The 12524-nt window shown below is 39.9% G+C and overlaps 1 protein-coding gene across 3 annotated transcripts; it reads right to left on the bottom strand.

Moving 5' to 3' along the window:
* Positions 1-620: 620 nt before the first annotated feature.
* On the bottom strand, positions 621-7921 carry LOC135246686 (beta-galactosidase-like). 3 transcript variants are annotated; one of them, XM_064320021.1, is made up of 7 exons: positions 7837-7921; positions 6632-6801; positions 6281-6431; positions 4995-5055; positions 4740-4834; positions 3283-3341; positions 621-772 (listed from the first exon to the last, which is right to left on the bottom strand). In XM_064320021.1, exons 1-7 carry the CDS (start codon positions 7897-7899, stop codon positions 643-645), a joined length of 729 nt encoding a protein of 242 aa, XP_064176091.1. In that variant the 5' UTR covers positions 7900-7921; the 3' UTR covers positions 621-642. The 3 variants fall into 3 exon arrangements, with proteins under 3 accessions (XP_064176091.1, XP_064176093.1, XP_064176092.1); XM_064320022.1 differs by lacking the exons at positions 621-772; positions 3283-3341 and adding an exon at positions 3799-3846; XM_064320023.1 differs by lacking the exons at positions 3283-3341; positions 4740-4834 and having other exon boundaries at positions 648-772.
* Positions 7922-12524: the final 4603 nt, after the last annotated feature.

Raw genomic sequence — 12524 nt, 5'->3', positions numbered from 1 at the left:
ACTTTCTGAATAAGCTGTCAATTTTCAGAGGACTGCAGAGAATTGCGAATGCTGTATTCCTCTCCATGATATCATGTATTAAAGCTTCTCAACCTTGATTGAAGTTTTCGCATAGAACAGAATTATTCTTTGACAGTGTTTGATGACTTTTTCATTAAAATAAATGAAATAATTTTAAAAATGTATGTTTGCTCAGTTTCCCCCGTGTAATATTACATTTTGTCAAAAGATCTGAAAACATTCTCTTCAGTGTGACAAATATGCAATAATTAAGGAAATAAGGAGGGGCCACTGTACAACAGACAGGATGCCATCCACATGGGGAAACCCAATATGTACCTTTGTGGTGTTATAGCTCACACCCCACTCATGTTCCACAACAGAAATGTCAGAATTAAAACGCAATACATTTTTAAAAAACTGTCCAACTACAATTTCTTATTAATCCTTATAACAACTGCCACTTCAAAAAGAATTTGAGAGGGAAAAAAGTCCAAAAGTGCAAATGTAATAAAAGGCACTCGGTAAGCATATCAGACAGTAGATAAGAATATCCAAATGTTTTGCTGAATGAGGTCTCTAAACTTAGATTGAGTGATGTGGTTAACTCACAGACTGACTAAATTATATCTATATGTACACTTACTTACATATTAACGTTGGCTCCCATTGCCAGGATTTCATTGAGAGACTTTGCCACAATTGCAGAGGACACAACAGAATGGTGTCCCCCCCAGTGGTCAAGCCAGCCAGTGTAGAACTCAGAATTAACCTGCAGCAAGGAGAGGAGTGGATCTACACACATACTCAAGCAAAGAGATGTATATACAAATGCACAGACAGTCAAACACGCAAAATTAACAAAGCAAGTAACTTAGAAACCTGTGACAGAAATTTAACTCAGACAAAGATTTGACTCATTAGGGATGAAACACCCCATTTGGGTGTTTGTGCTTCTACTGCCCTTTCTGAAAGTTCAGAAAGGTTTCAGAAATAATGGAAACAAATTCTTGAATGACTGTTTAAACTCCAGTGTCACTCATATTGCAATCACACATACCAGTGAGAAGAAACTTAATTCGTAGAAAGCTTTCTGACGTTAAAATGGGGAAACATTTTTTATTTTTTGGAGAGCGGGGGTGGAGGTTTGGGGATTTTTCTGAGAATGGCACTTTACTAGTGTTAAATTTCATTTAAACTAGTCAGTGATAAACATCAAAGATTTGTTTGAAATAGGCAGGGCCGGCCCGTGGCATAAACGGTCTATGCGATTGTTTAGGGCCACAACCGCTGGGGGTGGGCACACGACCACGAGGGGGGGCCACACGATCCAATTTTTATCTAAGTTAAATTACATTACATTACATTTATTTGGTAGACGCTTTTATCCAAAGCGACGTACAAAAAGTGCATTTCATGGTCATAGACAACTGCTAAACACAGGTTCAGTAAGGTACAATACTTATTTTGTACAGCTATTTCTAGCCAAGAACACAGTTTAGTTCACACAGTGAACACTATTCAGACCTAACTTCTGCAAAGCCAACTAGGCAGAAGAATAAGCTACAGTATTAGGACAAATACAAATTACCAAAAAGTGCTGGGATGGGGCAACATGTAACAAGTGTCATGAAAAAAAGGGGGGGGGAGATTTAGAGTGAAATATACAGCATGTGGTGGTTAGTCTAGGTATAGTCTGAAGAGATGAGTCTTCAGGCCACGGCGGAAGATGGGTAGTGAGGGGAGGTTCGGAGAGGGACGGCGAGTTCGTTCCACCACTGGGGTGCTAGGGTGGAGAAGCTCTGTGATCCCTTTGGGCGGGTGGGAGGGGTTACAAGGCGCCCTGCTGCCGCAGAGCGGAGTGGTCCAGCAGGCACATAGAATCGAGTCATGTCCTGCAAGTAGATGGGGGCTGACCTGTTGGCAGCAGTGTAGGCATAACGTAAATAACGTTATTTTCGCAGTTACGTTATTCATGCCCTATCGCGGAACTAGCGGTATTAATTTTAAACGGAATGGCAACTGAACATTTCATAAAAATGTAATGTAAAAAGGATTTTACATAGCGAACACGCCCGCCCCCCAGCCCCCCCCCCCCCCCCCCCCCCCCCGAACAGATTTGCTTAGGGCCACCAAAATGCGAGGGCTGGCCCTGGAACTAGGGCTGCAGTGGTAAACATATTAATCAGACCATCTACCCAATTCATGTTTTAATCATAAACTAATTTTAGATAAAAATTGATGAAGCTTTTAATGTACATTTTTTACATTTAAAATGCATATTTTGCAGATGCTGCTATCCAGGAAAAAGGAGGTAGTACAAATTTATCCACAACTGGGCTGTTAATCTATTAGCACTGCATTAGTAGCTGTCTAAAAATAAAGGGATTTTGAGGATGAAGGAAAAATTTTTGGAAGGATATCTGAACACATTTTAATTATTTATTTATGAATATTTACGAAGAGGATTTCATTTTTGTAGCTGCATTCCTGGTGTTATACGAGGTAGAGAGCAGCTGTTACTAGCTTCTTGTTGCGGTCGATGGCGGGTTTGAGATGTATTGTGATGTTATCTGGATTTAAAATCGGCGGCGAATTATCCGGTTTGATATAGGATAGATAGCTAGCTTGTTAACTTGGCACTAACTCCGCTAGCCCTAACCCAAAAACTTAAATTAAACAAATTAAGTCAGTTATACTGAGAGCAATGTTAATTTTATTCTGGTTATTACACTCCCTTGCTAACTTATTAGACAAAGTATATTGTGATGCTCCTATATTTATACATGGTGCATGAGCGGGAACACATTTTCAGCAGGACTTCGTAACACCCACCAGCACCCACCACATTTTCTTTTTTTGACACGCCCCCAAGCAGCCAGGCGACGTGAAGCGACGCGTCGACACGCGATGTTTGACGTTGCAGTGGACATTCACCGTTAGTTATAGGCCGTGACTAAGTGGTGACCCGCAATAAAATATGTATTTGACCTTAATTTAACCAGGAGGTCCCACTGAAATTGCCAACACCATGGCCTTTAAGGACAATTGTATAACAAAAAATTATTCTGTGCCATTTCTAACCAAACTGAAGACAGAAAAATATATTTGTTAAAGGGCAACACAGTTATCTAATGTAACACAGCATAACTTCTATTATTGGAGGTAGTTCAATATTAAAACAATTCTGCTTAATGCAGATAAAGTTATTGGTCTATATTGCGTGGGGTACTCCAGTACATGTAGCTGACAGGAAATGGGGGAAGATTCCGCTGCTCTTACCAGAGGCCCATGAGGCTCAGCATATCTCTGAGCAGCAAAGGCTGCAGACACATTCCCACCTGTAGATGAGACGATGGTCACAGTCACACATGCACGCAACCACACAAATGCAGTGAGAAGAAACCACTCATATTTTATTAGCCCCTGACATTGCTGCTTACAGCCATATTTCTATTTGTTTTGTTGCTTTCAGGATTAAAAAAAAAATTATCTGAACTGAATAAAACAGCCTTAATATCATAGCGTTTGCTTTCTTTGGTTCTTTATGTATAACTATTAAACAGCATTACTTTAACTGCACAGGGACTTTAATCAATGACACACATTCCATAAAACCCTACTTCAACAGAGGCGAGGACTCTAATTGTGTGGTGATTTGGCAGACAGACCTGGCCCAAAGTCAACGGTAGCATAGATCCTGCAGGGCCCCACAGCGCAGTACCCCACCCTGCACCATCTGTGGTAACAGCACACATTCCTGACCCAGGTGAGAGCGGAACAGTTGAGTGAGATGCGCAGATAATTGTAGTCACATGCAAAGTAACTACCTACTCATTTTCCAACCTGAGAGGAGAGAGCAGAGTGAGAAGAGGAGAGAGAAGAGAGAGAGAGAGAGGGAGAGGAGAGAGAGAGAGAGAGAGAGAGTTAGAGAGAGAAATATGGAAAGATTCAGAGATTCACACCTGATAGCAGTTGTGTGCAGGTGTCAGTTTCACAGGCACAGTATACAGAAATAAATTCCATCACCTCAAACTGAAGAAAACAACTTGCACCTAATTTCACACAAAGGAGCATCAAAACCAGAGTCTCTTCCTGTTTTAAAAACACTTTAAAAGCCAAAAGTCAAATGAACAATGTCAGGCATGCCAATCTATTCAATGAAATATGCAAAAGACAAATCTTGCTGCAAATTACCCAACTAACACAAAACATTCTCACGATGAAAAACTTTCCAGTAAAATTTGTGTTAGCTGGGCAAGTCATACTGTTTCTTTATCAGCTGCTGAAATCTGGAGCAGAGAGAACAAATTCCCTTTGAGCACAAATCTTGTGAAGATTATTTTCACACCTCTTCAAATAGTTTCACCTGGAGCAAACAATATTGTTTACTCCAGATGGTGCCTTTTTAAGGCACATGACCCATAGTTTACACGTGCATTTTAAAAAATAAAAAAGTAATATGCTTTGACACCACACAAGAAAACATGTATTCTGCTGTATCACTTAGGAGGAAACTAAAAACAGAACAATAACCTTATATTACTTTTTTGGGAAGTATTTCAACTGAAAAAGTCACAGTAACTTATGTCTTTCCATCTGTAAGTGTTGCTCTTTTACACTGCTCCAGTGCTGTCCTTTTCTGTACTTAAATTGATTAGACACCAAAAATCCCCTATCTTGTAATGAATGGACACCAGTCCTTGAATATGCAGAAATGATGGTAACATCGTCCTCACCTGTACTGTAATGATGGGCCCTCCATTCTGATAGAGGAAAGGTTTGATCATAGGGAGTAGTTTCCCCATCCATTTATACACTGCGGCAATGTAATCTACAGCAAAGGGGTGTGATTTCAGGAAAAAACAGCACTGTGCAGCACACATATTATACGGTCAGACAGAGTATATATCGACAGAGCCAAATGCATATTCATTCATGGACAGCACAGCTTGCGCTGCAGTAGGCTGTCTGCCAGTCACTATATCACTGACCTGCATCAGAGGAGCGAAGCACTATATCTTTCTTGTTGAGCAGCCAGGCTGGAAGGCCTCCCTAAGATAGCAGACCACACAGTTACACACTTCATATCTATTGTATAAAATACAGCTGCAGTATTTGCTGAAAGACATTTATTGAAAGCTTCAGAAAATAAGAATATGCTAGAATGCGACTTTGCACACTATAACCACACAGTGCCCTCTAGTGGTCTCTTTAACAATTGCCTCTAGTGTGGAGTTCAGCACAGTTTCACAGTCATTCTTCAATATTGGAAACTGTGGCTTGCTTAAGATCCACTGATGTCACTGATGCAGCCTACATCATGGACTAGCCATTTCCCAACAAAGGTACAGAGAAAGGCATCACTCTAAAGCAGGGATCAGCAACTCACGGTCCTTGAGGGCCGAGACCTGCTGGTTTTCCACCCTCCTTTTGCCTGGGAGTCAGGTGTGAAGACAGTCTGGCCAATCAGTAGCACTAATTACCCGGGAGAAAAGAAAACCAGGGCTGGATTTGAATTTGAGGGCCAGAGTTGATTATCCCTGCTCTAAAGTGTGTCCAAAAAGTAAAATTAAATCACTTCTTTTTCAGAAAATATTTGTCATCAGGCCATGTCTATAAAAACTGATATGTTATAGCTCAAATTCAGCCTTTGGCAGGGCAATGAGGTGGTACATTATGAATTTCTCCTCTTTGTGATACATTTTTGAGTATCACTACTTTCAAATATGCAGTTATATGTTCACAAAAGAACACTGCTCGAAAGGGGAGTTACCACAACACTGAATCTCAACAGCGAGAGCTGGAACCTGCACTCCTACAGCCATCTTTACAGTCTACATTACATTACATTACATAACAGGCATTTGGCAGACGCTCTTATCCAAAGCGATGTACAACAAAGTGTATAACCAAAACCAGGAACAAGTGTGTTGAAAACCCTAGAGGGAAGTACAGTTCCAAGTGCAGGGAACGACCGCGTAGTTTAACTTGGACCCTGTAGGCTAATCTGATTAACACAACAAAAACAGCAACAAAGCAGTCTATGCAAATAAAACAAGCAATAGTTATTGCATTTGTGCCTACTCAACCAAGTCAACTAAGATAAACAGCTTACCTAGCTACAATCCTAAGATTACATAGTCAAGTCTACATTTACTTCATCTTACACTTGTTTAGTACATTACAGCATGTGACCAGTAAATGATTCATAGATGTCATCTGTGCAACACGAGTGCTCACATGACAGCATGACTCCACTTCTGTGCTCTCCACTCACCATGTCCCATTCTGCGCATATGTATGGTCCCGGTCGAAGAATGACCAAGAGGCCCACTTCCTGCGCCAGGTGGAGGAAGTGCTCCAGGTCCCTGTCTCCACTGAAGTTGTAATGGTTAGGAGCAGGCTCATGGAAGTTCCATGGAATGTACCTGAACACCAGTGAACAGGAACCTGGGTGAGGAAGTACACTGCACTCGGCTAATAATGCAACAAAATGACTATATTGTTGGTCTCCCTTATGACTGTCTCCCTTATGACTATCTAAAACCCAAGGCTTCATCAGCAAGAATGGTGAATGAAGAGTACACTAATGAAGGGAGTATTGTGAAACTTATGGTAATGTACGCACGTCTGGATGGTATTCAGGCCTGCCATGTACATCTTGAGCAGCCTGTCTTTCCAGTAGATCTGGGGAATGCGGCTGTAGTGGATGCTCCCGGAGATGTAGCGGAATGGCTCTCCATCTTTGAGGAAGCAGTCGTTCTGGTAGTCTATGCTGAATGTGTGAGGTGAAGCACACTAGTAGAAAAAAAGATAGCACCACTGGTCTGAACTGTCTCATGGAGTAAACTGCAGTATTTCAGCAATGGAAGCTGGCAATTGTTCAGGAGAGTCATGCACATTCTCTGCATAGTGATAGTTATATGATACTCATTTACCACAAGGAATTAACTACCCATCGGGCTACCATATGCCGTTAAAGTCCAAGACCATAACATATATCCCCTACTGTATCAGATGACTACATACTAAACTATTATCGTTTATGATCAACAGGCTAAAATGTAGCGTTTCAAAAAACAGCTAAACGAATGGTCAGATAGCCCCCATTTACGTACTTTTTTAGCTTAGACATGCATTTTAGAAACGCCTTAGACGTCTAGAAAATACAGAACACATACTTCGCTCACCCAGACGAAATCTACCAAACATTGCATGCAGCAGGAAAGAAAATACATATTCCACATAGCGTTCATATCGTTCTACGTTTTGTAATACTGATATCATATTAACAGTAACAGTAAAATCTGTTTGATGCACAGTACGCATGGATGACAGCTGGTCTGGCTTTCTAGTTACAGCTGGCTTACCTAAGCTAACCACAATTCTAGTGTTACTGAGTCACTTAATGTTACCATGTTAGTTGAAACAGCTATCGAAAAATTCGACTACCTAGCAGTTATGGTAAGGCCACACCACTGTAGTTGCTAAAAATACTCCACAAACGATCTGCTTTGTAGTTAGATTTAAACAGCTTAGCCATTACGAAGTCAAAGGACGCTACTGGCACAAACCAGACAAATGAGGAAATCCAACTATACGATCGTTCCAAAAGTGTTGCCATAGCTAACTAACATTACATGGATGTTAGGATCTGTCGCCTTTTATTGACAGCTGCCTCTTTGCTAGCTTTAGCTCCCCGGAAAAAAGCTAAACAATGGTGCACGTTAAAGTGCAGTTCGCAGAAAATATTAAAATAAAACACTAAAATTAAAACTGATAATTATCCTGAGGGCGAAAATAGTATTATTTACTTTAAAACAATGGACTTACTGTTATCTGGGTAGTTAACGCGAGAGAATACACCAGAACAATCCGGACATTGCTGAAAGCCATGTTGAGACTCGTGACTGTTTCATTTTGTCAGCTGACTGGTGCTTATCGTGACGTCAGTCGTAGGCGTGCACGTTCTTGCTATGTAGTTAGTTAAAGGAGTACCATGGTGATTTTCACACTTTCTCGGTTTTATGTGCTATTTGCACAAGAGGCATTGAAGAAACACAATGAGCAAAGTATTAAATGTGTCCGTTCTGTATTTTTGGAGAAATATGCGTTTTAAATTCATCGTCCTATTTTCAACCGGTTGAGAAAGTTGTCATTTTGCCACGTCACGAATACAGTAACCCCTCCCATTTCCACGCCCCGTAAAGAAATCTGACAGGGCACACCGTCCTGCTGTTCAGACAATGCAAATATTTGACTAACGTTAGGTTCACTTAAATTAGAGTGCCTTTAGATTATTTCTGGTTATATTCCTGTTATATTCATTTAGCTAGCTAGCTAACGGTAGCTAGCTAGGAGGTTTGCTTTCATAAGGCAATGTTATCGATAACGTTAGCTTGCTAGTTTGCTTTTATGAGGACGTTATAGTTGGTAAATGGACTGCATTTATATAGCGCTTTTATCCAAAGCGCTTTACAATTGATGCCTCTCATTCGCCAGAGCAGTTAGGGGTTAGGGTTGTCTTGCTCAAGGACACTTCAACACGCCCAGGGCGGGGTTTGAACCGGCAACCCTCCGACTGCCAGACAACCACTCTTACCTTCTGAACCATGTCGCTCCTTGTGAAAACGTGACTCATTTCACTTTAATGAGTGTCAAAGAGGAGTCACGCTAAAACATGATGAAATGTAACTGAGTACTCAGCCTGTATCCGAGGCTGCTCAGCCTGTATCCGAGGCTGCTCCGCCTGTATCCGAGGCTGCTCAGGAGGCTGCTCCTCTGGGCACTGAGTTGTGCTTTTATCTTAACTTGGCTAGCTAGATAGCAAAACTTATAATTGGATATAAGTCAACGTCCTTACCTTAGCTATCTATCGATACTTGATATACTACTAAGCTAGCTAGCTTGTGAAAATTCAGTCTCCCAAAGAGAGCGCGTATTATGGGGGTACCTATGGTAACGGGGCACGGTCTGTCAATCATAGCTAACTGACAGTTCTCATTACCACGCCCAGACGGTTCGGGTGAATTTTTATAGTGGGAAATTTAGGCTTAGAAAAATACGTTTGAAAATACTTAGAAAAGTACATTGAAATGACTGAAGAATAAAAAAATTATGCACATTTGTTTTGTTGTTGCCTGAAGACAACTGGGAAGTGTCACGTTCAACCACCATGGTACTCCTTTAACAATGAACCGTAGTTTGTGCTCCAAATTTAACATACTAATATAATTTTAATATATATATACATTTTTTATTTCTTGATATAATTTTACTGCATAATTCTCATTTTATATTTGTTTACGTCAAACTTTGTAACCCCTGGCGTTATATTTGTTTGTTTGTTTATTATTCCTTATTATTCTCATATTATTTTAAGCTATATATGCTGTATTTTGTATATCTGATGCTGAAGTTGAATAAAAAAAATAAAAAAACATAATAAAAAGCAATGAACTGTATTTAAGGGATCGAAAAAACACGTTTTCAATGTGCAAAAATGGCAAGTTACTTAGGCATACAAAGCACTTAATTAAAACTTGCAAAATCTAGGCGTGACATTAAAAGCACTGATATCAAAATAAGGCCAAGTTACAACAAACAATATTGGTTATCTTAGCTCACACAAATTAAATTCTAGCCTATTCCAAAGCAATGCTATCGAATGTTTCCTAAATTATGTAACCTGGCCCTGTGTTATTCAGTTCAATTCAATTTTATTTGTATATAACTTTTTTACAGAGAACTGTAACAGAGTAGCGAGACAAGAGACCAAGCAAAAAGAGAAAACAGAGCAAACACCAGGCCTGAACCCCCAAATAGCAAGTAGCCTAAGGTAAAATAATAATAACAACAACAACAACAACAGCAATAATAATAATAATAATAATAATAATAATAATAATAATAATAATTAAAGCCGCAAGCGGCGTTGGGAGGGGTCCAAGCATTGGCACCATCGCACCCCCTATGGAGCGATTTTAAAAAGGCTTTGTCCTCATGATCATATGCCGTCACCCAACATATCTACTGAATATCATGATGATCGTATAAAATATTGATGACTTATGGCCAATTTTGTGCTAAGAGATGCTGTCGGATGACTTAGTTGCGTCACCATAGATGTGTCCTGGCTGCTTCCCGTAAAGGCCTTTACTATGTCGTAACGCTTAGATGGGATGTCGTAACACATATATGGCCCGGCGTGTATGTACAGCTGCAGCGCTTCCATGCTGTAACTAAAAAAGGCATCACACTAGCGTTGTCACGATTCCAAAATTTTGACTGTCATACCGATACCGGGTTTAGTATCACGATACTCAATACTGAAACAATATTGATTCAATATTCGGTACCTAACAATACTGAAAATACCTTCATAGATCAGAAACCTAATGTCCAAAAGGGTTAACCTCATTTACAAATTCACAGTTTATTAAAAACCTGGTTTATGAACAACCTTTAAGTTGAAGCCTGTTCAACATATTAATAAGCATAGGCCTATCGTGTTACAACACTAAACAATAGAAAAATATATTAAATAAATTTCAGAAACTATTGTAAACTAAATAATCTTTAAACAGCTCTTTCAGTTTTAAATAGATCTAAAAAGAGCATATTCTAATAACAATACAGCATCTTCCTATAATAAAATATTTACAAATTAGAACACCTATTGCTACTGAAGTCAACTGAGTGGAAGCTTGCGCTGTATGAGGGAAGTGAATGCACAAGCGCAGGTCACCTCACTTGGCAAACTTAGTTGCTACTGCCATCTAGCGAAGATTCTGACAAACTACACTTTTCATCCTCTAAATCAGTAATGCGGGAGACACATTTCCCTGGCTTTTACATTTGACGCAAAACTACTGAACGTTGGAATATTCTAATACGGACCCTTTTTTTTTTTTTTAAGTACCGAGAAAGTGCTGAAGTTTCCGTATACGGTGCAACACTACGTCAGGCACATATTCCAATCCATAGCTCAGCTTAGCAGAAAATGCACATTTCAGAGCGCCTCAGAGACAGATAGAATAATAACACATAAATACGCATTTCAAATAATAAAGACGACATTGAGAAAAAACGAAACAAAAGACGAGATATCAAGTCGTGACCTACACGCAGAGCAGCCTACCGTTTTATTTATTTAGACATTGGCAGATGAGAAAATTTTCGGTTACGCTGACCTATAAAACGCTATTCCAAAAGCAAAATCAGACATGTTATACATCGTTAGAAAGCTTATACTCTCACCTACGGAATAAATGAGTTGTCAAGAAAGCCAAAATGCAGTAAAAAAGAGCGACAACGCCGTAAGCAACAATTGTGGTATTACGCACAGGTATTTATGAAGATAGCCGAGCCAGGCGTGACAGATGCGCGTATTTTTCACAAAAGGATTGTCCAAGACAATATATGACCACTCATTCGCAAAAGGGACATCTCTACGCGTGAAACCAGTGGTAAGATTGTATATTTATTCAAAGTTTAGTCCCAGATATTGAATGTAGAATGACATGGCATAATTTAAAAAAAAAAAAAACTTTGTTTCGTTTATTTCGTTATTCAGTGAGCAGCGTTTTCACTCCTGTATTGGCATATTTCAGGGCTAACGCCGGGTTTATCTTGTTGCTACGGAATATTACATTAGCCTACATTACAGGCATTTGGCAGACGCTCTTATCCAGAGCGACGTACAACAAAGTGTATAACCATAACCAGGAATGTGCCGAAAACCCTAGAGCGAAATACCATTCCAAGTGCAGGGAACAACCGCATAGTTCAACTTGGACCTAGTAGGTTAAACTGATTAACGCTAACACAAACAAGAACAGCAACAACGCAGTCTGAGAACATTCAAGCAATAGTTAAAACGAGTTAAGACTAAGTCACCTATGGAACAACTATCTAGTTACAACCCTAAACTTACAGTCAATTTAGAGATTAAATTGAGAATACGATTTCTCAGCACAATGACAGATTTAAAGACTAAACGAACTCACCCGATATTGTCTTCAAATGGACCATATTATTTATTTAGACATTGGCAGAGTACATAATAAATTGCCTCTTTTGTTTATATTCAGTATTAGTAATTGCAGTGAGAAACTGCAGCTGTAGGTCGTTATGTTATGGTAGCAACGGAACGAAGCGGACTATGAGGCTACCGTCATTGTTTCATTATACCAGCGTGTTTTCGCGCGTTTGCACAGAAACTCAGAACCTATCAATAAAATGGTTTAGCTATTTCTCAGCATAATGACAGATTCAAAGACTAAACGAACTCACCGATACTGTCTTCAAATGGATGCAGGCTCAAGAACTGTCTTCCATTGCTTCCGCGACGCTCAGAACCCAAAAACTATTTTTGGACAGCTTGTTTGTTGACGCCCTCTTCTTCGTTTCCAAAGTTTGGAAATCCACGAAGACTTCACCCGCCCATTTCAGCGCTTTCTCACACAAATAAGCCCCCTCCCACCACCTACAGCCCTATCTCAGCTGTGGAACCCCACACC

This window comes from Anguilla rostrata, unplaced genomic scaffold (genome assembly GCF_018555375.3).
Source record: "Anguilla rostrata isolate EN2019 unplaced genomic scaffold, ASM1855537v3 scaf0721, whole genome shotgun sequence".
Classification (NCBI taxonomy): Eukaryota; Metazoa; Chordata; class Actinopteri; order Anguilliformes; family Anguillidae; genus Anguilla; species Anguilla rostrata.
The sequence above is the reverse complement of the archived record's forward strand: the minus strand, read 5'-3'. Positions and strand labels throughout refer to the sequence as shown.